The sequence below is a fragment of the Rhipicephalus sanguineus genome, chromosome 5 (assembly GCF_013339695.2).
Source record: "Rhipicephalus sanguineus isolate Rsan-2018 chromosome 5, BIME_Rsan_1.4, whole genome shotgun sequence".
Taxonomy (NCBI): Eukaryota; Metazoa; Arthropoda; class Arachnida; order Ixodida; family Ixodidae; genus Rhipicephalus; species Rhipicephalus sanguineus.
In genome coordinates this window covers 184,234,766-184,260,091 of record NC_051180.1, presented here as the reverse complement: position 1 = coordinate 184,260,091, position 25,326 = coordinate 184,234,766, and the positions used below count along the sequence as shown (strand labels likewise).

General features: G+C 44.4%; 3 protein-coding genes and 1 long non-coding RNA gene across 4 annotated transcripts in view; 2 read left to right on the top strand and 2 right to left on the bottom strand.

The window, feature by feature from the left end:
• The window catches only part of LOC119394503 (uncharacterized), a 146,385-nt gene extending 141,721 nt beyond the window's left edge, over positions 1-4,664 (top strand). The window contains 1 exon segment of the mRNA XM_037661808.2: positions 3,027-4,664. Within this exon segment, the coding sequence (XP_037517736.1) occupies positions 3,027-3,403 (377 nt within the window). The 3' untranslated portion in view covers positions 3,404-4,664.
• The window catches only part of LOC125758489 (uncharacterized), a 210,298-nt gene that overhangs the window by 89,129 nt on the left and 95,843 nt on the right, over positions 1-25,326 (bottom strand). The window lies entirely within an intron of this gene.
• Positions 4,718-15,138, bottom strand: LOC119394505 (protein NATD1). Its single transcript, XM_037661811.2, has 3 exons — positions 14,979-15,138; positions 14,613-14,722; positions 4,718-4,884 (listed from the first exon to the last, which is right to left on the bottom strand). The coding sequence occupies exons 1-3, from the start codon at positions 15,124-15,126 to the stop codon at positions 4,768-4,770; spliced, it is 375 nt and encodes a 124-aa protein (XP_037517739.1). The 5' UTR covers positions 15,127-15,138; the 3' UTR covers positions 4,718-4,767.
• LOC119394501 (origin recognition complex subunit 2) overlaps positions 22,046-25,326 on the top strand; it is a 69,443-nt gene continuing 66,162 nt past the window's right edge. The window contains exon 1 of the mRNA XM_037661807.2: positions 22,046-22,207. Within this exon, the coding sequence (XP_037517735.1) occupies positions 22,099-22,207 (109 nt within the window). The 5' untranslated portion in view covers positions 22,046-22,098. The remainder of the gene's footprint in view (positions 22,208-25,326) is intronic.

The following is a 25,326-nucleotide window of genomic DNA, read 5'->3' as shown; positions in this document are numbered from 1 at the left end:
GCGATGCTTTATTTTAAATATAAGATAGCGTAGCGCATGCAAGTCGTTGCTTGTTCGAATACTCGAACTTGTCTGAATATTCACGTTTTTACCCACAAATTCAGCCGTGGCCAAATATTTGGAAAATTCTAATATGCATTTTTCAAATCGAATTTGCTTCGAATAAGGAAATTATTTGATTCGTATTTTCAAAGTTTGGGTATTTGCACACCGCTACTGCGAAGCAGTGATGATTGAATTGAACCTCAAAGAACAATACAAAAGCTACAAGCTACTTAGCATAACGGTAGCCAAGTTTAAAAGCACTTCACTGCTGAAAAATTGTATGGTGCTGAACAACTGCTGTGGCAAACGCTGTTTTGGCACTTATTAAAGAGCACACTAACACAATATAAAAAAAAAACTAGAGCTGTGCGAATAGCAAAATTTTGGGTGCGAAGCGAATTCGAATAATAAAGATTGAGTGCGAATCGAATCGAATATTTTCGAATAATTTTCGAATATTTCTCAAACATTTTTCAAATAATTCGAAGTGAAGTTACAGAAAAAGTTGCAGAGAATCCCTAAGTATGTTCTTGTGAGATAGCAACATGAAAGTGTTTCTTTTCGCTAGGTTGAAGAAGCGCTGGTGGGGTCATATTTCATAGTTGTATTTCTTATCAAGAGTGAGGCAATGTAGAGGCCGAATTGTATTTATGTACATGATGTGGTGCAACCAAAGTGCTGCCTACAACACTTTACACGTGATAGGCAGAGATGCCATTTCCTCAGCCTCTCCTCCTCTTTCAACTTCTGTGGAAGGCCAACTGATGTGGCGGACAAGGGTGTGCTCCCTTCAAGTCCGGAGTTCCAAATCTGCCTCGTAGACGTCGATATATAAGAACATCTGAAATTTTGGATGCTAAAAAGCTTCGGCGTCCGATTTTTCGGACTTCCTGCCCAAATTTCAGGTCCAAAACAGCCTTAATTGAGCCCCCAGCTCTGCCACATCTTTCATCTCCATATTGGAACCAGCGTTTTCTTGAGTTAATACATTTGCGACCGTAGCGGAGCTTGAAAGGCAGCTTTGCCGCAATACGGGGGTGTGATGAGGTGAAGCATATTGAAAATCTAGGGACCACTTCCAAACGGACGTTGACTGTCTCTTGGCCCTAAGTTCGACAGTAACGGACCTTGAAAGACAGCTTTGCCGCAATACGGGGGTGTCAGGAGGTGAAGCATATTGAAAAATCTAGGGACCACTTCCAATCAGACGTTGACTGCCTCTTGCCTAAGTTCGACCGTAACGGAGCTTGAAAGGCAGCTTTACAGCAATACGGGGGTGTGATGAGGTGAAGCATATTGAAAATTTAGGGACCACTTCCAATCGGACTTTGTCTCTTGGCTAAGTTCGACCGTAACGGAGGTTGAAAGGCAGCTTTGCCGCAATACGAGAGTGTGATGAGGTGAAGCATATTGAAAATCTGAAGGGGTCACTTTCAACCAGACGTTGACTGCATTTGTCTTTGGGAAGCTCGAATAGTTCGAATAGTAAAATTTCAGTGCGAATCGAATCAAATAGCAAACACTATTCGAAAAATATTCGAAATTTCGAATATTCGCACACCCCTAAAAAAACACAATTGTGATACGTAAGCAGTGCCACTGTAGATATGTGAGCTGATTATTAATTTGCTGCATGCAGCAGGAGGAAGTGCACAATTTTGTGGAAAAGACTGCTCTCCATCCCCCGTGGCTCCTGAGGTTTCCTCTTTTATGCTCTGTCAATGTTGTACAGCCGCATGACAACCTACGGGTGCCAGTGTACAACACCGCATCAAAACTGCAAAGGCTAATATGCATGTGCACCTGTCCATAGTTAAAAATGTCCAACTGGCTCGCATTCACTCACTTTTAACCTATATATGCCCAGCGTCCTACATATAGGACGCTTCTTTTATGCACTCTAACATCGCCATTTCTTTAGCTGATGACTAGCGCCACTTACAGCACATCAAGCAGGCCTCATTCTTAATGTGTGCAAGCCTAGACATTGCTTGCTTTTCATGCTACCTCGTGCCGACCGCTTTCTCCGGGCAAACGCGTGCTTTGTGTGAAAGACGTCATGGAGAGGAAGGAGTGCAATGTCAGTGTGCACGTGAAATGTTTCAAGGCTTACCACACCCGCACATAGCACCCCTAATGTCGAGTGTCCTATATGTGTAGGACGGCTTGGAAAACAGTGTTGCATTTACCTGGCAGTAAATAAAGATCTTGTGCTTTCTTTTGAGGGTAGAAGTACACTTTTTGTGGAAAAAAAATATTTGTTTTGTCGTTGTTTCTGAGTTTGAGCATATATGGGTTAAGTGCACTTGTCCCATTTTGGGGAAGCGAGCAGTTGCCTAAAACCTTTCTCAAATGCCACCCTTGAAGGACTGCTGCGTGTAAAGAAGAAAAAGTAAAAAAGAGCAACATTCAAGGTGTTGCTGCTCCAGCTGCAGGGGAATGGGTTACGTAAACACTGCTCCTTAAATCTCCATTATTATTAGGCACTTTCCAAAGCTTGTTTGCTAATTTATGCGTTCAAAAACGTCGCATCCACTGAAATCAGTTTGCAGACTTGAAGACGAGGTGTTGCAGAGCCCCTTTAAAGATATCGTTCTCATGTTCATGAGCTAGTGAACTGCTAGACCCATTGTGGCAGCTCTTTCATGATGATTATGCCAAGCACATCTGTATTGTAGCATAGAAGAGAGTATGTGTATCGTGACGAGAAATGCACGTGAGTGTCTGCGCACACCTTTCTATTGAGGAGTGAGGACACTGGCTCTCTTGTTATTTGTGTGTGGCAAGTGCACAGTCCATACAGCTTTGAAGTAGGCGTTCATGGGAACTGGCAAGAAGTCGAGGGGTTCTTGTGGTCACGACAAGAGCCCTATAAGCAGCAGATTCGTACATGTGGAACGCAGCTTGACATTCTTGCAAGTCAAATTCTCAAGATTAGCAGAACCATTGTTCTAAGGTCACTGGCGTTATTTTTGTGACAGGCATCCGCCAGTTCCTGTGCCGCGCCTGCAGCTACCATGCGGTGACGCAGTCCGATCTCAGTCAGCACGAGAAGACACGGCAGCACCTGGTGCGACAGCAGAATGCATGCCCCAGTTGTGGCCTGGGTTTCAACTCCTCGGCCCAGCTCAGTGACCATGCACTCAGCTGTGGCGCGGTCAGAGACCTGACGGCCAAGGTGCAGTCTTCGGAGGCCAACAACAATGACCGCAGCTTTGAGAGCAGGAACGGAGACTTGCCGACACGGCTACCAGCGGACGACTCTGCCGCCGGCCACTCTTCGGGTGGTGGAAGTCGGCTGGAAAAGAGTTGCGTCCTCTTGAAGAAGAAGCTGCTTTGCTTCGAGGGGGCGCTGTGAGTGGCGACATCAAAGATCTCACTCCCTCTCCTCAGGCCTGCAGCCATTGTCTGGCTTCTCCGACAAGTGATATTCGTAACGGGTCTACATGCAGACATTGAACATCAAGACACACACACACACACACAAATAACTGGAATGCCGGTGAATGACGTGCTTATATTGTTTTTCATGGCTGTTTTAGTATGATGTGCAAGAGCACTGTGGCGACATTCCAGGCTGACTACGGGAGTATGTACTTTAGCTTATCTCCTTTTTTTTTTTTTTTTTGCTTTGCAAGTCTGTGCTTTCCCCTGTTTTAGGGGAAGATGGCCCAAGGAATACCTAGGTGAATTTCCTTTGCATTAATATTTTTGTTGTTGCTGTTGTTGTTATTGCCTAATCATTGGCTGGCAGCCTGCTGGCTATCCCAAGTGGAATGCGTCATCAATTCAAGTTCCTTGGTTGTTGGGTGTGAGTCTTGTGTGATGCAAGAGCAGTGGGCTTTTGCTTGAGAGGCCCTCCTCGCTCACCCATCTTGCTTGGGTGCCTGGCTTGTGCTAGAAAAAGCATTTTTTGTTGGTTGTTTCACGAGTTGATTGGTTACTTGTTACTTAATGGTCTCATTTATGAGCGCTTTTCTTTCTCTCTGTGTGCAATCTGTTGAAACTAAGTTGTGTTCCAGATGATTTCGTTTGCATTGTCTTTTTTTGTTTGGAACAATCCTCAAAACGGGCAAAATGTGGCTCACCGCTGTGTTCTTCATGTTGGTGATGCTCATTGTTGAGCGGTGGTGTTTAATGCATATGCCACGTGCCAGATGCGCATGAATACGGGTGTTTTTTCTCCTCAGATTCCAGACGACTCAGGGCTTGTAGTGATCTGATGGGTAGATGCCTCCTCTGTTCCAGCCGGGAACAAACCAAGTCTAGTTCGCTGAAAGTGCCATGGGCACTGTGCAGTGAATTAAATGTCCAGACACGTAAATGAGCACTTTTTCAAAACATATACGGGTGGATTTGTGTGATTTTCCCCCCTGCTTGTTTTTATTTTGCACTGAACTGCAAGATGTGTAACTAGTGTCATTGTAACAGCCTGTTATCTTAGATAAAAAATCTGTTTGCAATATATAAGTGGTTGCGCGAATTAAAGACTGTTGCGCAATTGTTATAAATGTGCTTTGGCCAAGTACACTAAAAGAAAGCAAAAGAACTGTCAATGTGAGTGTATTTTAGTGTCTCTGCAAGGCAATAAACATGTCAAAGTATAAGCTTTATGCTGACACTGATTGTTGGTGCTTGCGTCTCCACCTTGTGTGAGACATTACTTAGAGTCTTTTATTGACAAGTACAGTATGTTAGAAATGCACAGGGCTTTCCAGCACATCAATGCAAAATGTGCTCTGTGTGTTGTGGATTCTTGGTTTCATTCCAGTACTTGACCAGGTATGTACATGACAGCCTTGCCTGGAGGTCTTCACTGACAAGGTAATCAAAGGCTGCCTGCAATGCAAGGCACAGGCAAGATGAGCATAGAGTACACCGGAAAGACATTCGTCCACCTGTTGCAGCACCAGTTGAATTCCCGGGAACACTAGCAGCAAATCAATCGTTACCTATACCTAATCCCAAAAATGCAGCAGATTTCTTGCAACTCTTTGTTGGGATAAAGTCTTCATAAATAGCGAGACAAGTGTTGTATTTTGCAGCTTTCATGTGTGCTAAAGTCTGTTGCACAGCCTCTTGGCCAGTGAGGCTCTGTAGTACAAGCCGTGGCTCAATGCATTGAGAAATTATTGCAAAACAAAACTTGCCTCATATACATATTTCAGCTTCAGCTGATCCTTATCTTTTATTGGAAGCAGTGTTTCTGCATGTAGCCTTTGTCCCAGCCTGTCAAAAATGCAATATAGTCCAACCATGCAGAAGTTGGCAGCTGTCTCTGAAAGTGGCGTTGCTGCTTTATTGCTGAAGACTCATGTGCACAATAATTGAGACATATTTTAAAGTGTGTTCCCCAAGGCTTGAGGCAAAGGCAATTATTCCAAAGCTCTTACATCACCAGTTGTCAGCGGAACGTGATATAGAAATGGATAAGCGAGAAAAAAAACAGAAATGGCTGATATAGTACCACGGCTGCTGGATGAATCCAGCGGCCGTGATAATACACACAGCTTGTTGCAGTGCGGAAAATATAGATGTAAGCTTAGCACTTATTCTATCGCTGCAAGCTGACAAATGGCAGCCATGTACCAGCTTGACAAATATTTCCTTGTGGAAACACTCGGGCTTTCACAAAAACCAAGTTGCCCAATTTACTGTAGCTCATTGCCGAAAATGCTGCATTTTCCTCAGAAGCACCCATTTTGGCCGACTATTCCACGGTAGCCGATGGCGCTACGACAGTCAGTCGTGCGAATGCCCACTTGCTGATTTTGTCCTTTCTTAAGCTTCGAATGTTGATTGCATTGTAGCCTAGGGTGCTATGGCACCTTTGTATAAGGATATTGCTCGCAAAAATTTTTTGCAGCTCGATGTCATGTGCCTTCAGCTGCGCTCAAAGGCAGCAAGCAGCACTGAAAAACAGTGCAATTATCGAAGAGTTTTGTAGCAATCTATTGAACGGAAGCACGAAGCTGCTCGCACAGTTGCAGGAAGCACCAACCTTCGTAGGTCCTCGTGCGCATCTGGAGCTGTGCATATTGCCATGTCTGCAATTTCACCGAGAACATAGCAGAGGTAAACCTAAAATCACTTCACATTGTTAGTGCCCTTTTACGGAGCCTGAAACTGGGTATGCAGTGCCCACATCTGCCTTGCTGCTGTTGGCCGATGTATTCTCATTGCTAATTCTCAGATTAACCTTCATTTCGTGGTGAGAAAAAAATGTTTTGTCCACTAGGACTGGGTGATTTACTTATTAACCATTCAGTTAACGCTACAATCGCCAATAATTTTGTCAATTTAAACGAGTTGGTTGAGGTTGCGTCATCGTCGGCTTATCTCACGTCCACTGCAGGACAAAGGTCTCTCCCATTGATTTCCAACCCACCCCGTCCTGCTCGAGCATATTCCATTTTATGCCTGTAAACTTCTTAATTTCATTGCCCTTCTGCCGTCTTCAGCTGTGCTTCCAATCTCTTAGCATCCATTCTGTCGCTCTAACTGACCACTGCTAGTCTGTCCTCGCTAGAAAACCTGCCCAGGTCATTCTTTTTTTTTTTCTGTCTTCCTATCTCTTGATGTTAGACCTGTTATTTCTCATTACACTGCATGCTTTGTGGCTCCTAACTTTCTCGAGGTTCCATGTTATCCTCGAAGTTTCTGCCCCTTATTTTGATACTTGTCGAATGCAGTGTCATACACTTTCATCTTTTAGAGGCAGTGGTAAGTTTCCTGTCATTAGTTGAGAATGTCTATCGATAGTGCACCAGCCCACCTTTATTCTGTGGTGAGTTTCTTTGGCAGGAGTGGGCTCCCCTGTTGGCAATCGATATATATATATATATAGACACACGCACACAAACAGTTGAACCCCTTGATAACGGTGGCTCAAGAATGAAGTTCTCGCGACAATGATGAAATGTGGCGTCTCCAGCAAACGCCCATAGAGTTCAATGCATTTGCCACCTCTCGATGGCGAAGAGATTTTAAAAGGCACTCCCGCAATAGCGAAAGTTTCGGGTAGTAATGCGCAACATTTAAAAACTTTTTTTTCGACCCATAAACTAGTTGGGAACCCAAAAGCTCAAAAATTGCAGTACCGCTCATTCGACAAGTTGGGCACATCGGTTTCCGCCAAGGAGCATCGGTGCGATCGTTGCTGTTTATGTTCGGTCAGATGGTGATGATAACAATGAGACTGATAAGGATGATGGTGATAGCCACAAGTTCAACAAGACGCTGTTGAACTGCACAACTTTTTGTGTGCCGACGCCGACCAGATCGTGCATGAAGAGTTCGGTGACAACGCTATCATCAAAAGTGCGCGCAAAGAATATCAGAGTAACGATGAGAGTGAGGAGAGCAACGAAACGCAAGAAAGGCAAGTAAGTTTGCATGAAATTCCTGATGCTTTTGAAATCATTTGCTCCTTCCTCGGTGCCCACGACGACGACGACGACTACGAAGCTATGCAAAGCTTATTAAACTGTGAGGCTCGAGCCGTAAAGCTCCTTCAAAGCAACGTGTAACAGAGTAAGATAAGTGACTTCATTAAATAAATTTGGTTCTGCGAAGTAAATAATTGGTGTGCATCCTTTTTTTTATTTTTGCAAAAAATTCTTGCGATAATGAAGACAACTCTCTTTCCCGGCGATTTTGTTATTCAGGGGTTCGACTAATATATATGTGTGTGTGTGTGTGTGTGTGTGTAAGTGTGTGTGACGTATGAAGCCAGTCAGTAGAAGCCGAGGATGAAGAAGTGTGTGCAAGCAATGGAATAAACTTATGGCGTATGAGCCACGGCCCGTCTACCACATCTAGCGTCACACGTATATATGTATATATAAACTCTTCTACTGATTCTAAGGACTGGTTGCTAGTTGTGAGCCCTTTCTTTCACCAGGCTATTGAGTGCATTATCTTTGTATCCTGCATAGTCATGCTCAACCCTACTTTAAAGGGGCCTGCAACACTTTTCCAAGTAATCATCGAATAGCTTCATTAAAGCAGTTTACTGCCGCAAAAATTTTTAGAATCCTTCAAGTACGAGCGGAGTTGCAGTCATTTGTTGCACGCTTCAAGCACCCTCTCCTTTCGTACTCGCGAGTGTGCTGAAACCTACGTGGAGGGGGGACGAAAAGGAGGAGGCAAGAGGCTACGTCCTTTCGTCAGTGCGCATCATGACCGTGAGTTTTTTTTTTTTTTCTTCGAACGCGCGCTGTACTTTAGCACGTGGCAGCCGCTGTAGCTATGCAGCTCGCAATGCTCAAATCAGCCAATGGCCATGGACTTTGGGTTTATGGCATCATTTGTCGAGAGAAGAGGGAGTGATTTTTAACTTACTATGAATTAATTGTAAATTCGAGGCAGCATGCTGCGTTGCAATGTTTGGCTGACGTGTTCTCAGAAGCCTTGACTACCGATCGGCAGCGTTTTCTGACCACGCTCAAAAAGTGTTGCAGAGCCCCTTTAATGTCTCCAATAATTTCTCGCAATTCGTCACCATCACTTCTCGAGACGTCGTCTGGAAACTGCAAGTTGCCGAGATATTTCCCATTAATCTTTACTCCTCTTTCTCCCCAATTTAGTTGTTTGAATACTTTTTCTAACGTGAAGTGGACAACACTGGATTTTCCTGCTTTTCTTGATGAGCATAGCTAGGGAATTTTTGTTGGCTATGGTATTCAACACTTAGTATCTCTAGTGGAGTATAGTGCCTTTTCATAGTATATGAATACGACATAAAGGGGTTTTCTTGTGTTAAGCAGGTCTCTCAATTACTTGATCGGTCACATGAAGGTGATCCACTGCAGAGTACCCTTTCCTGAAGCATGCTTGCTCTTTTGGTTGAATAAAGCTGTGTACGCCTCTTATCCTATTCAAAATTACCTTTGTGAACATTTTGTATAATGCTGAAAGTAGGCAGATTACTAGTCTGTACTTCATCTTTTACGCTTCCCTTATGTATTAGTGAAATATTCGTGTTTTTCCTTTTACCACGACGCTTGCTTCCCTCTCATTAATGCTGCACAATTTTTCAACATAGCTTGCAATGTCTTTTTGGATTAGAAACTCCATGCCATACCCTAACTCCTCAGGGAACCCTCTGCAAGAGAACTGCCCATTAGTCAGTAATGTACATGCTTCCCTATTTCTAACCTTGCTAAGGCAAATTTTATCCCAGTTAACACCTGCCAATTGTTTGAGTAGCTTCGCTAGAGAGGGTGCATGTGTTCAACCTTGCCATTTTCAACTTCCAGTGGCAGCCTGGATTTTTGCATCCTCCAGTGCATTACGATTCTGACCGCAGTTGTGGTCAGCTACAGGGGACTGAAAGCCAGTGTGTAGTTGTAGGCACCATATGAGAGGTGGTAAGGCGTCTGTCCAAATCCACCTTTTAGGGAGAGCTGCCGTGAGAACTGGGTTGTACACATGAAAAAGGGAGAAAAAAGGGAGCAATGGTCACCTTTGTGGAATCGAACCTGCAACCCTCTACACTTGCCAAAGAAATATGGCCTAGTTGGTTGGATGGTCGTGTCTCAGAGGCATTTGAGGCTCGATAGCCTCGGGCTGCCTCAACAAATTCAGCTGCCCCTTGTCTAAAAATGTCCACAATATCAAGGTCTTGCCGATTTCAAATAGTAGGAAAAAATAAGCAATTACAATTAGTAGGTGTAAATAGTGTGCGTAAAATCATCAGAACCAACCTCCTTATACTTCCATAGCTCAACACAATGTAATGGGTCTCTGAGGACATGCTTTATGAGTGGGAAAGGCAAATCCCCTCACTGAAGCTAGACTTCTATCACTGAGTGAGTTTAGCATGCTTTATAGATAAGTATGAGCTTTAGAAATTTGATCCTAAGTGAAACGTGGGACATCACAAAGTTTTTTTTTTTCAAACTCAGTCGGACCAAACAATTTTGCACGCATAAATATGTACATTACCAAATGTGATTTACCTTTCGATGCGGTACAGAGGTTCGCATGACAAGTAAGGACAACGCATCATTTTTACACTGCACCAACTATTTCAGCAACCAATCTTACCTGCTTCAGAAGAAAAACCTGACAATGGGCTAGTTGGCTGAACATGATCGGTTTTCTTCGCGCAGAATTACAAAAGGACACGGTGAGAAGTGCATACAGATCACTTTGCGCTGATGTGACCTGTATGTGTCTTTTCTTGCCATACTTTTTATAGTTTTGTGCAAAGAAAGGCGATCCTGCTTCAGAAACTTTCTCAAACAAAATTCAACATGGCAAACACGGCTTCTCTTGTGTCCCTGTAACGAGGAATGACTACCAGCTGGCTAGAACTTTCTCTCATTCTAACGTCATTCAAACACCACTGCTTCTTGGAAATTTATGCACAGAAATCATTAGCGTTGTTATTTTTAGACAAATACGATTACCAGCTTAGTAATCAGTCACATGGTTATGACTGATTAGGTTAAAGTTATGACATTGTTAAAATTAGTTATGACTGATTCGAACAAAGACCATATTTTGCCTTCTTCATATTTGATTCGTATTCGAAAATGTTAATTTTAGCACACCCCTACTTTTCAGCCTGCATCATCGTCCGAATGTTCTCATTACCCAACAGCAGAATAATTAGAGCAGAGTCTTTTTCACTTTCATGCACTTTATGTGGAGTAAAAGTGTCTTCAGAGTAGTAAAGCTATTACGTGTAAAGAAAAGTGGACAACGTCACTTAATAATGCTTTTCTTATACTGCTCCTTTGCTGCGTCACTTTGCGAAAATTTGCTGACATAAGGGCACGTGGTTCTGGCTTGCATTTCTTTCCCAACCACGTAGTCGAGAGCAGCCTGCAAGCAGACATTGTTTACTTCAGTGTTTGGCAAAGAACAGCTAAAAGTTGACATATACATGCAACAGACGTACACTTATTAACATGCCCAAAAAGGTCATTGTGCAGTGACTGAAAATTATTTTACTTTTTTGTACATTCGCTCCATCATGAACAAGAAACCCATACGGGTTTCGAAACGTCAACTAAACAGTTTTCTTTTCTTTCACTCCTGATTTTGGCGAGTGCTCAGGTTTTTCAGCAAAATTTATTTTACCAGTCGCAGTAGGGTACATGAAAAGGTAGTGGTGGATGAGACAGTATGAAGTAAGGATTGAAAGAAAATTATAGCGCATGTGTATGCGATCGTGTGCCATGGATTGGATGATGAATGATAGAAGGGCCGTAATGGAGAATCATATGGGAATGAATGCAGAAGAACACTGCAAGCTCATGATACGATCCGCTCTTCCACTTGCATGTTTGTTTCAGTGTGTCAGAACGGAACGAAAAACGAAAAAAAAAAACAATATTTTTGACCGGAACGAAAACGTAACCGAAACTTTGTCACTTCATTCCGGAGTGAAACCGAAATTTTTAAAATTGTCTTTCGGTTCACGGGAAAACTTGGTCATCCGGAACAATGCAGGTCATGCAACGTAAGCACTAATGCATATCTCAGGGTACAGTATTAGCACGAACCTCAGGCAGGAATTGCAAAGTAAAGATGTGTGGAAATTGTGCGAAAAATAAAAACAGTGGCAACCAGAGACGTTTATATTAACGCAAGTGGACTTTCGTGTGCCTGTCACGCAGCCCAGTGTGGAGAGGGAATTCTCAGCGTTGAAGTTTGTTTTATCAGCACATCAGAGATGTGCTGCCCCTGATATCATGCTCACTTCCCTGACACAAAGCATTGAGCTTGCTCAAAAAAATCGTAATTACCTTTTGAGAAAATAATTATTATAACTTTGAAGGGTACTGGTTTGTGCTAGTTGGTAGGAATTCGTGGTACAGTTACTTCCACTCTGAAGAATGTGTTTCACCCCTGTTCCACTTCTTTAAGAGACAAATCCAGTGTTTTTTATCATTACTTTTAACTTCAAATTTTTGCATACAAATAAAAACCGTTACGGAACAGAAATGGAACGGAACTTTTTGCGGTGGAACAAATTAAAACCGAAACGCTAAACATTTCGTTCCGACACCCTGGTTTGTTTATTAATGAAATGCCCAATATGACCTCTAAGGATTAAGGACGCCTTCCCTACCCACCTAGTCCCCCAGCTAGCGCATGGATGGATGCTATGAGCGTACTCTTTACAATGGGCCAGTGTGCCACCAAGCTTGGGAAAAAAAAATGTTTTGTTTGTTTTAAGTCTGCCTAATGCCTTCTGCACTTCATTTAAAATGATCCTCCTTTAGAAAAAAAAGAAAAGCTTCACTCTTTACCCCTTTTGGTAGACCGGCCTTATTTGCCCCACAGTTAATTTTTGTCCTTTCTCTCTACTTTTCTGCCACCAATACTCTGTCTCTTACTTATTTCTATTGCGGATGTGTTTACCTTTCCAATGTTGTCCCTAAAACTCAATGCTTTATGTGGGCTCGTACCCAAATATACAATCGAATGGATATCTCCACATTCAATCAGAACATGCTCTGTCGTTTCCTTAGCTTCTCCACACCATGTACATTTTTCTTCTTCTTTAATGAATCTTGCTTTACAACTACGCGTTCTAAGGCAACCGGACCTCACTTCAAACAGTACAGCCCTTGTATTATCATAAAATGCCCACCTCCTTGTTTTATCTTTGCCCTTTCGGTAGTACCTCAGAGCCGTTTGTTTTCCATCTCTGCTAGCCAATAAATCCTCTCTGCCTCTCTCCGACTTTTCACGTAACGCTCCTTGTTGCCACACCCCCTACATGGCCAGCCGTATACTTGCTGGTGAGTCTCCTAGTTCTTTTTCTCCGCTGTGTGTCCACGCTCTTCCTATACAAATAACGGGACACCTTCTCTGCCCATCTACTCTCCTTCATATTCCTTAGCCTTTCTTTGAACCTTATTTTGCTCTGAGTTTCCCTCGCCTCAAAACCTGCCCATCCCATATCGCCCTTTACAGCCTCATTTGTCGTCTTCCCATGAGAGCCCAACGTGAGACATCCCACAGTCCTTTGATTTACATCCATTCCCAATTGCACCTCTGACTTCATGCACACCACCGAGTCCCAAATGTAAGCCCTGGAACCATTACATTTTCCCACAAAGCTCACCTCTTATCCTTTGCTGTCGTGGCTTTTTCCTTTATGTCCATGTATCTATCACCCTCATTTACCCACACTCCGAAGTACTTCTATTCTCGTGCCCTTAGTACTTCTTGGCCCTGTAGTGACAATGACTGATCATTGAGATCATTGAATACCATCAATCCACATTTTGTTACACTAAATCCTAGTCCTAGAGCTTCACCTTTCCTTCCGCATATATATCCGCAAGCCGCTGTATATCATCTCGGCTGCCCGCAAATTAGACGATATTGTCAGCACAAAATAAACCTGGAGGCTTCTGCTTAATCATCACGTCGGCCTGTTTGTGTGACAGATCAAAACCAATGCAGCTACCTTCTAGCGCTTTTTCCACCCTCACCATGTACAGCATGAATAACAGCGGGGACAAAGGACATCCCTGCCTTAGCCCCTCGCTAAGATCAACGTTCTCTCTGCTACTTATTCCTTCCCATTATAAGCAAACTTTATTTTCTCGGTATATCTCCCTCAAAAGCTGTACACAGTCGTCGCCTATACCCACTCCTTTCAATGTCCCACAAGATTTCCTGATTAACGTCGTATGCCCCAGTGGTGTCAAAAAAAGCAACGTATAGGGGCCTGTTTTCTATTTTAGACATTTCTACACACTGAGTAAGAACAAATAGGTTATTGCCTAACCACCTGCCGATGTAATGGTTAACGGTCTATACGAGCAAATGTTTCCTTCCTCTCCCTTGCTTTTATAGATTACGTTAATCCTACTTTTCACCAACTGTCCTGTATTTGCCTGTCCTGTAATCATTTTTCTACGGCTTTCAACAGTGCTTCTTCAGTTTTATATCCTAGTTCGTTAATGAGGCTGACAGGATCCCCATCTCAACCCGGAGCAGCACGCTTTGGAATTTTTCCTTCAGCTTTTGAAATTCTCGAGTACTAGCTCTTCCTCGGTTTTGCTCTCCTCCATACTTTTACCTCACCGGGAACATCCCCTGGACGACCTTTTTAAACAAATCTGCTGTTACCTTTCGTAAGTAACCTAGCTCTTCGTACCTTTCAGATTCCTTCATCTACATTATGTGTTGCATTGTGACAGACTTCGTACCCAGCGCTTTTATGCGACTCCAAAAGAGCCTAGGCTCGGCCTTCCTTTTTTCTTGAATCTCTGTCAAGTTTAACATCCCCCCCCCCCTTTCGTTTGAACGGGGGCGCCAATTCTGCTCCTAACTTTACACAGTCGGACATTTCACGTCATTTTTAATGCGCAGGGTTATGGCTGCGCATGTTTTCTGACGACCCCCGATGTGGCATTCAAAGATCTGTTTAGTGCACCTTTATCCCGGCAAGACGGCCGGGAACCAATGGCCTTCATTTTGCATCCATTGCAAAGCTCGTTTTCTTTCTTACACGCATTAGGGGGGGCAGCTGCGGTGAATCCTCCCCCAAATAGAGCCCTGCTTCCGCCTGTGCCTCTGCTTTCAACACATACCTTGGCGAGGTGCTTGGCAATGCCTTTGCCTCGCAAAGACTCGGGAACTTCTGTGTGGACCAGATCGAGTGTTTTGGGATCAATCACTTCATACTGCAGGACAGCCTTATCTGGAACACATACCAGCGACAACGAAATGAAGGCGCACAAAAATAAACACGACGACCATGATAAGAGCGGCAGCCACGCTGGAAATCTAAAGCAGAACCGACTGTTTGGCTATCAATGAACGCGAGTACAGCGCAAAAAGAAAAAAAAAACGACCAACACAAAAAGGTGCCAGTCCGTCTGCTTCTCTTTCCTGTGTTCGTCGTTTTTTGCGCGATAGCTGGGCAAGCGACAACGTCGCAACGCCATTACACGCACCTTTGCCGAGTTTGATAAAGAATTCCCGTTTCTTGCTGTCGTGTTCAACAACGAAGGACTCTTGTGACAGATTCCGCGCACATGTCATTCTAGGTTGAGCCCTGTGCACAGTGCGCACACAAGCTTTTCCAAAAAACCTCAAAGCCATTTGCAAGCAGACGCTATGTTGGACGCTATGGCACGGTTGTTAGACAACGGCCACTGTTTCGCATATAGTACACTATAGTAATTCGCACCTCAGTGACAAACCTGTGCCAAAGAGGAATGTACTACTTATTTGTTTTCTCTCGTTAGATAAACGTTTGATCTGCGACCAAATTTTTTGTTTTGTTGGTGTCTTTTTTTATCTGCGAGCAATCTAGCCCGCCTTAGCGTCTCGCAAGCGTCGCAAGCTCCATCGCACGCGACATCACTTGCAGACAACTCGCCGCGCGCCGCGCATATTTCTTCCCGCCTGTACAGTGTTCTAGAAGTTTGTAGTGCGCTCACTGAGCGGCGGAACGTGACGCACTTCATGTCGCCGCCGACAGGCGGCGCGGCTCCCAGCGTCACCTGAAACTTTCCGGCGGATGGCTGTGCGCGGCTAGCGCGCGTTGCTGTTTTGCGCGCAAGAAAAGTCAAAGTTACGGTGCGCAATGCACGGAGCTTCTTTTGATGCAACTTTTCTGTGAGTTGTGAAATAAATTACTGTCGCTGTGACTGATTTACGAAGGGTGGGCAATGTTTTAAGCGGCTATTGCATAGATGAATGCTCCTCCACGTAGCCGCTGCAGTAACAGATAGGGCGTGCAATTGGGGGGTTGAAGTTTTTTTTTTTTTTGTCCTGCTGATCGATACGATTTCAATGCCCTTTCGCCACTGTAATGATCATAGCGACTTCACTCTCGCGTTTCGAGCCCCACAACAACGCCTCACTTTTTTTCTTTTTTTTTATTCGCATATGTGAGCTGAGGAGAATCTGCAGTTGCTGGGCCTGTTGGTATACATACTTGAAGAAACGAAAAAACCAGCTTATGGACGCTTACACAAGAAGAGAAGACACTCGCTGGAACTAGCAACAGGTTTAATGAAACCACATAACGTTCCCTGATAAGCCAAGCGCGCATGCGTCGTACATAAAACACGTGTGATTCACAATAAGAGAGAATATGACATCAGTAACCACATTTTTTAAAAATAAGCAATCTCTTTCTTTGATAATGACACAGTAATTCATTCAATCACTTCCCGTTCGTATTAATTCCGTGGTTCCCTTACCAATAATTTCCCTAGCAAAAATCACCCATAGAAAAACCAATAGCCTATCGGATTATTGAACATATTGGTCAATTGGTATCATATTGGTCTATTGGTATCATATGGGTCTATAGGTGGCATGCTGGTCTATTGGACCTCTATTTGTTCATTAGTGTATTTGTCTATTGGCACTCTATTTGCCTATTGTGTATTTGTCTATTGGCATTCTATTTGCCTATTAGTACCGTTAGTACTGTATTTGTGGATTGGAAATCTATTGGCCTATTTCTCCGCTGGGAGCCCGTAATTTTGGCATATCAAATAATGGGCATTTGAGGACTGCAACATAGCAGCACCTGTATAAAATGAACAAATTCTATTTGAAGGGAGGCATGTGCTATATTTATCATTATTACAGGATAACTTCATCAAATCGGCGATCTTCCCCGCAACAAGCTTTCCAGCTAGGCATGCTGTGCTTCCTTGTCGAATATATGCCACTGCACCGCTTCTCTAGGTAGTGCCTGAAAAAAAGAAACAAACATAAAATACTAAAATACCAGGAAGTAAGAAAGAAAATATTTAGATGCGCTACTGAAAGAAAACTGAAGCATTAGAATAAAAAAAATATGCAGATACGACACACTGTAGAATCAGCATAAGGGAAATTCCGGTGAGCTGGCTGTAGGTAACAGCTTAACATGACAGGGACGGATCTTTTGTCAAATTCGTACAGCAGATTCGATTATACTTGTATCCCAGAAGCATAACCGCTGTCACGTGTGTGGACTTCGGACACTAGTGGGAAAGGCCAAACAGCACTAGCACCAAACCGATCGCAGCGTGTGAATTTCGGGACTTCACGCAGAAATCTTCATTAAATATCCTCTCTACTGCAACCATGTGTGTCATAGAATGGGGTTCAGTCAGACTAGTAATTGATGATGGGACAGCCACACAGGATTTTTATTGCCAATAAACTTCTTCCCTCTCCCGTAAGTGTATTATTGAGGGTGAACGAAGGCATGATTACATATTTTAGTCTCTTTAGATTATCGCGAAAACAATGCGCAAGTCGATAACATACGTCTATGCCAGCGTCTGTATATGCGAACAGCCCACACGATGTTCAAAACTATTGTACTGTGGAGCGGAATAAATACAAATGAAGGGGCTAACTTAAAAAAAAAAAACTATGCCAAGTTCTCAGACTTATTCCATACCAGTTACAATGCTAGGGCCGTGAGAGCTGGGCACATGCAGCGACAAAATCATTTTACGTGGCTAGAGGTATTATTTCAATACATCTGCAAAGAACCGTAAGTGAACACTGATTTATCGCTCTTGTCCTCGCTGTCCGGTGGGCACGCTGGCAGATGCGCGAATTAGTAGCACAGCAAGAGCAACTTTTACTGACTAGCAAATATATAAAAAACAGTTCACTTACCGAACATCGGCAGGGTATGCCCTCCGAAGCAACCACCTTTGCGAGCAGCATCCTGTCAGCACACTCGGTACCACTTACTGCTGAAGTCCGAGACGCTTTTAGCGCTGAAACGTTTAACTTCTTTGACGCTCATGAACGACCTTGCATTGTCGTCGCGATTACACACGTGCGTTTTCGTGCAACCTTCAATAGACAAACATACAACATTTCTAAGCCTGACTTCGACCACGAACATGCCGCACCACACACTCGTGACTCGACCGACTCGACCGAAAACACCCGCTGCGGCTGTGGCTGGCTGTAGTCGGCTCGCTTGCTGGCTGGCGCTCGTGCCGTGGCCATACCACAAAAAAAAGATTTTATTTTTTGCTATTGTATTGCAATATTTTGCTCTATTTCCAACCCCTCGAAAATATTCAGCTGCTGACACATTGGGAGGAAGGTTATGGAAAGCGTAGCGAACCGAAATTTCAGCTGCGAAATGAAAAAGAAAATAGAAGACATACAGCGCCTTCACGCGACAGCTATTATCTTCAATGAGCTCTTTTGGCAAGCCTGTATCACTTTGGTTGCTCGGCGTTGGTTGCTCGTGATTTTGTTATCGTTATCGTGTTTCCGCATGTTTTGAACTTCAGGTTTTTCTCGTTTTTATATGACGCGCATTACGGGTGACCCCGCAGGTACAGTAACCTGCGGCAGCGAACGCGATGTTCACCGTCGTAAGAAGTGCAAGCGCTCGAGCGAGCTTGCACCACCTACTACTTACAAAGGCGACAAAAAGAAACGCGAACAGCGCTGTTCGCATTTGTTTTCTCCGCGCTCTTAGCTTGGTGACAATAAAAATACGCTAGTCTCGTGAATGTATCATGGATAACTTGTCTTATTACCAGCCAGGCTACAACTGTTTTGAAAAGTAATGCGACCAGCGGAGCTGGTAGATGCCGTACTGTTCGCGTTTGTTTCCATAGCGTGCTGTCGAAGGATCGCAATAGCCCACCGGCTGAAAACAACTATGTATACATTATGTGCACACATTCAAGCAGGAAATGACGACTTCTACCTTATATGCTGACTTCGCTTATTTTATTAGCAGCTTATTTTCCCACCCCGTTTGCACCATGCAAGGATAGCAGAGTACAAATTGCTGCCTTTACAGGAACATTGAGTACCCCAGTTAAAACATTACCTATACTGTGGCGTTCCCTTTTCAACTATGATAAACTTTCTCTTTCTGTAAACCTGTCTTTTTGCGGGTTTATCCCACAAATATTGCATAACCATAACCTTGAGTACAGAATGAAATTGCACTACAGGCGTCTGGGTAATTATTTTGGTGAGATTTATGAAAAATATGGCTGCGATATTTTGGAACACTTATGTAAAACGGCTGCCACTACACTGACCGTGTAGCCCACTGCCGCCTGATTTCAAAGTTAACTGCCCTAAAATTGGATTCACAGTCACTAACATGGCTTCGGAACTTTCTTTCAAATCGCCAGCAGTTTACAATAGTTAATAATCTTCCGTCTCCCATATGCTATGTTACCTCCGGCGTACCGCAAGGTAGCGTTCTCGGGCCGCTACTATTTTTAATATATATAAATGACCTCCCTAATAACCTAGCTTCCCATGTGCGATTATTCGCAGATGATTGCATTATATACCGCCCTATTACCGGCCCCGATGACCATCACATTCTCCAGAACGATCTTCAGCTTATTTTTAATTGGTGTAAAACTTGGTTGATGACCCTTAATTCATCTAAATGCAAAGTAGTCTCTTTTACTCGTAAGCACTTAGTCTCAAATTTCTCTTATCACATAAATAATAATCCAATTTCTTCTGCCACCACATACAAGTACTTAGGAATTCATCTGACGTCAAACCTTTCCTGGAACCTTCACGTTACAAGCATATGTGCTAACGCTTCAAAGTCACTGGGGTACGTACGTCGAACCTTGAGAAATTCTCCCTCCAATATTCGCAAGCTAGCTTTTCAGACATTTGTTCGCCCGCAGTTGGAATATGCCTCTCCAATATGGTCACCCCATCATAACAACTTAATCAGTTTATTAGAATCAGTACAAAATAGGGCAGCTAGGTTTATCTCTAATAACTATAGTTACAAATCCAGCATCTCACGAATAAAACATGATAGTTCACTTCCACTCCTCAGTACTCGTCGGGACTTTGCACTCTTGTCATTGTTTCACAAATACGTCTATGCTGGTAAAAAATCTTTCTTGCGGCTTGAAGTTTCATCTTGCACATCTCGCAGATTACATAATCACCTCAGTTTCACTCGCATGTACGGAAGCACTCATGCATTCAATTCGTCGGCACTTCCTCGTGCCATTCGGCTGTGGAATGCGCTTCCCGATTCCATTGTGTCCGAAAAAAATCCCGATAAATTTCGTCAACTCATCATTTCACATTCCTCCGCATAACCTCGACAAAATGTATAACGCCTTTTTTTTTTCTCGTTGTATGTGTTTTATTAGCTCTCTTATGTATGACTTCGTTATTTCTTCTTGCTCATTCATTGTACTCGTATGTTTTTTTGTTTTTTTTTTACTGTGCATTACCTGCGCGTGTACGAAATGTGTCAGTTGACGTTTCTATAAATTGTATTAATTATTTATACCGTTGAAATACTCATTTTCTCTTTTCGCCTCTACAATTATTGTTAGCCATTATTTCAATGTGTTTAAAAAAGGACATGTGTGCTTTGAACCATCTCATCCTGTATGATATGTATTCATTATATGTGATCATTTATTTTTTGTGATGCCCCCCTTACCCAATGCCTCTAACGAGGCCTGTAAGGAATCTTTAAATAAATAAATAAATAAATAAATAAATAAATACTGAACAAATCAAAAACTGCCGTTTGGCTGAATTCGCTACTGCATGACCCTGTAAGTGAATTAAATACATATGCCTTTTAATACCATGCATAACCCTGTGACTTTGGTGGCAATTCACACCTGCTAGTTCTATAAATGACAAATAGGTGCTATTTATTGGTTCTATAGGTGACAAATAGACGTTGCCTATTAAAGCCTATTGGTGCCTACTGGTTCTATAAGTGACAAATAGCTGCCACCTATTGGTACTAACATATACCTATTGGTTCCATTGGTGACAAATAGATGTCTCCTATTGCACAAATAAAAATTTATTGGTCCTATCGGTGACAAATAGATGTTGTCAATTGGTCTCTATTGGTGACAATAGAATTCTAATAAGACCTATAAAGCTCCAATTGAGCACTTATACAACAAATAAGATTTTTCTATAAGACCAATAGGAAATTATATTGGCATTTTTGCTAGGGTTGCGTGCCTTTCAGATCAGGAGAACAGCCGCACACCCGGCAATGAGCAGGCAGATTTGCTCCTCCTCCTGGCCTGATAGACGTCTGAACTGATTTTATTTACACAAACCCCTGCCTATGTATGCGCAAATGCTTGCCATGATTAACAATGCAGAAATGGTCACGACCAATAAACAGCCGACGACGACGTTGATCTAACAGGCACTGGAGCATCCCAAAAGGAGCCCAATCCCTACGGGTCTCCCGCTTCCTAATGACAGCTACTTCAGTCTCCCCTCTACATCTCCTTTTTCTATACGAGTATGGTGTTGCTGTCACCACCCTCCTGTTTTTTTTTTTTTGCTTTTATTGTTACCGCACTTGACTACGCGGTCACTCCTAGCTTCGTTGGGTCCAACTGTTTTTGTTGTCAAACGCTGCCCCAGCAATTTCTCTGCACGTACGCTGCATGCCCTATGTGCACGACCGCCGGAGGCTGTAGCGCGTCCCTCCCGTCTAGAGTCACTGTATATGCTACCTTTAAGGTAGCATATACAGTAACTCTACTCCCGTCCAGATGCAGCGGCGGACCGTCTTTGAGACAGTTGCAGTTTGCGGACAGACACAAATGCCGATCCTTCAGAAAAACAAGCATACGTAAGTGCAGCAAAGCGGCACGCGTGGTGCCGATCGACAAAGGTCCTTCAAACGAATGAATGGCGTGAACATGCGCTGCAGGGGAATCAGCTTAAAAGAATAAAATGCTCGACCCCCTCCTCCCTCCGTTCTTTTTTTTTTTTTGTGGTCTCTTTTATGTGTCATTGGGGTGGCCCTCTTACCGCCTTCAACTCCGCGTTTTTTGATCCCCCCGGAACTACATCGTAACCAGCGTAACCCCGACCAGGGGACGCGCTTCGCACCCCGCAAGAGAAGTTTTCAGGAGAAACTGGCGGCAGCGCCCCTGGCGGGCGCCCAGGCTGTCGACGCGGAGAGGGCCATGGCGGCGCGGCGCAGGGATACGGCAGTGAGCCCACTGCCCCATTCTAGTACACTGTACCGCCTGCTACACCGCCTGCTTCCTGCTCATCCCAAACAAGCTCACGTAAACATCACTGCTGCTGATGGCCGCTGCCGCCACCCAAGGAGCCGTGAGAGTTCGTTTCGTTAGCGACGATGATGTTATTGAACACATATACAACCTCTCGGATGCGAGCAAGAGGAAGAAAAAAGGTGAGGCGTCCATGTCGACAGCCGGCGCCTGTTTGCAAATGCTCGTTGTGTACCGGAGACGTTTGTTCTCTCATTTTCGTTTCTATGTAGACACCCATGAGCGCACATACAACAAGCACAGAGCCAGCCTCGTTTGACTGGATCATGAACAGTACACAAACTCGCTTGCTGTAACCACGGCGTCTCTCACAGCCGCTTTGGGACAACCCAATGAACTAAGCAACCGTCTCTTGTAGTGCACACAAATGACACATGTTATGGAAAGGGCCGTGTCGTTCCTTTCTGTCCTCGTGCGCTGGGAGAGTAGCTGTGGATTATCAATTGATGCCGAAACTTATGCTCTTTCATTCGTTTTCGTTATTATTATTATTTAAGTACTCCCAATGCCATCTCGGCGTTGCAGGGAGGAGTGATGGTACAAGTTCATCATGATCATGGTTGCTGGCGACGGAGGCGTTTGCTTGCTTGTCTCTAAATTCTTGACCCGCTACGGGCCACGAGCCCGGCGGTTAACATGAGTGGGGAGATTTAGACGAAGAAAAAGGAACTAATTGGCCGTCTAGGGTATATAGAAAATTTGAATTATTAGTTTATGTACCAATAAAAATAGGAATAGACCAATCATATGGAATACAATGAAACCGAGAGGAAGTCCGATGTACGAAATTTTGATTGGCAATAATTGACAAGGAATTCTTCTTGCGTCCCTTCGCAATTCGCATATGGCTAAGCAGATGTTCCTTGTACAGTGGCTATGGACGACACAAGGTGCATTTCAAGTCAGGATTCATAAAGAAGGTTTTATGAAAAAGACGGGCCTGCATCCATATGTTAGTAAGCAGTATGAGCCTTTGGATAGAAGATGAAGTGCAAGAACATAGGGAAAAAAAGAAAAGGAGAATGATGTTGTACATAAAAAGAGAACATGATGGATGCCAGTTCCACAGTAAAGGTTTTGTTGTCTCCTTTTAACTACGAACGCTACATTATTTTGGCACAGCCAGTAATCGAAGCCAACATGTGGACGACATCCTTTCTTGACGAGCACTCCGCAGAGAAGATCATCTTTTCGAGATACAGCCGCAGTGGAACTACCACAGGAGCTCAACTCGGCAGAACTCGTGAATCTGATTTTGGAAAAGGCTGCCATGGAAACCGCTCAACTATGAAGTGAAGGAGCTGTGAAAGTTGTGTGAATCGAGTGCGCCCTCCCCTTTGGCACCTCGTTCCCCAGCTAGCGCATGTGCTCGCCCCGCGCGACTCGAGCGCCGGGAACCGCCGTTAATTGGCGGTATGGCTACCGTTAGTGTGCCTCGATGTGTGCGCCCCCCTTAGGGTGTTGCCATTCTTTGAAGGGGCTGATGCCGCCACGACGCCATTTTTTGCCCCGCGTCTCGTGCCTCGGCGCAGCTGCCGTAGAGGGGTGAGACGCCGGTATAGCTGTATTCACACGACGGACGAAATCGCGATTCGAGCCTGCGGATTGCGTACTACGTCACCATACGTGAGCCGTTCCCGCGTCCCCGCTTCGGTCCGCGCGGAGCGATTCGTGAAACGACGGAGGCCCAAATCACAGTTGGGATCCTCGGGGATCAATGCCGAAATCGTCGCTTGTAGCGTGAATTCTCTCCTGTGAGTCCTGTCGTGTGAATGCTGGCTGCGGAGAGATCCGAATCACGTCACGTGTCACGTGACTGATCCGTCCGCGATCACGTCCGTCGTGAGAATACAGCTTAAGAAGCCGTGGGCTAAAATATGGCAGCCGCGCCGCAGTAGACGCCGCAGATGTCCTCACCTTGGACAAAACGCGCATCAAGGCACCCTAGCTACCGTGGCTACGCCGCCAGGCCTTTTTGCCTGATGTGAGCCATGCGTCAGTCTTCCTCGCACGGCACCACATGTCCGGACATGTCTGAACATTGCTCGCGGCTTACTGCGCTAGCCTACGTCACTGCGCTGTGCCTGACCTCACTGGCCGCCAGTGTGACAACCCCATGAGCTCGCTTCTGTCTGGCGCGGGCTTGCCCGTGTCAGATGCTCGCAGGCCTGCACGAGAGGTTGACACGCTGCTCTGGCAGGCGGCTTCTCGTTCGTGTGCTCGACTGCTGCCCTTTGTGTGATAGTCGTAGCGCCGCTGGCAAGCGTACTCGACCGGTCTTGCGGAGTTCCCTTTACGGTCTGCAAGCCCGCGACTGTCGCACTGTGCTGCACCTTGGGTTAATAAACCCGTGTTTGTTCACATCCTGCCTCGAGTGCATTTTCTGCACCATGCTGGAGAGTCGACGAACCCGACCGTAGCGTCTTTGTTCGCTGCGGCAGTGGGGAACGTCGCGTCCTTTTCCGGTCGCCTCGTAGGGTAAGCTTCGTGCAGACCTATCTACACAAAGTGAACTCGCATCTGGCGACCTTCAACGACCTAGTTTTTCAACCGATGCGTTGAAATGATTGAGGATCATGGTCTTTATGGAAGAGGTGAGCCTCGCTTTGAAAGCTCTTCATCTGCAACAGAAACAGATTGTGCAACAGAACCAACTGGTGACATATGCTGTCTAATAAACGCTGACAAGCCAGTGACCAAATTCGTGGAGACTGATGCCTTCGACGGCATGTCTGCACATTCAGAAAGTTTGCTCAAGTTTTATGACTATGCTCCTGGCAAAAACAAGTGGCACTGTGATGAGGATAAGATTACTAGCATGCGTAGTTACTTGAGAGGTGTTGCACGCAAGTGGTATTAGGTGCACATTGTTGAAAAAGGTGATAATCTTGGAACGTAAAGAAAAATTCTTGATTACATTCCGAAGCAAGCCAGTACAAAGATGGATTACCGTGCTTAATTTCAAATGCAGGGGGGGGGGGGCTCCCCTTTTATGTTTAAGATGGCTCCCTTCTCGAGTATTTCTTTGGGAAACACCATCTTTTAAATCTGACCAAGTCTATGCTTCCATCTTAATAATAATAGCACTAATAATGCGTAATAGCACTAATAATGCATGAGCTGCACGCTGTAGTCCTGGAGCAAGGGCAAACACAAGCACCTAAATCAATAGACAGTTTCCTGGAGTGTTCATCTACTGCAAAAGAAAGCATAACTACTAACTCAAGCAGTTGAACTGATG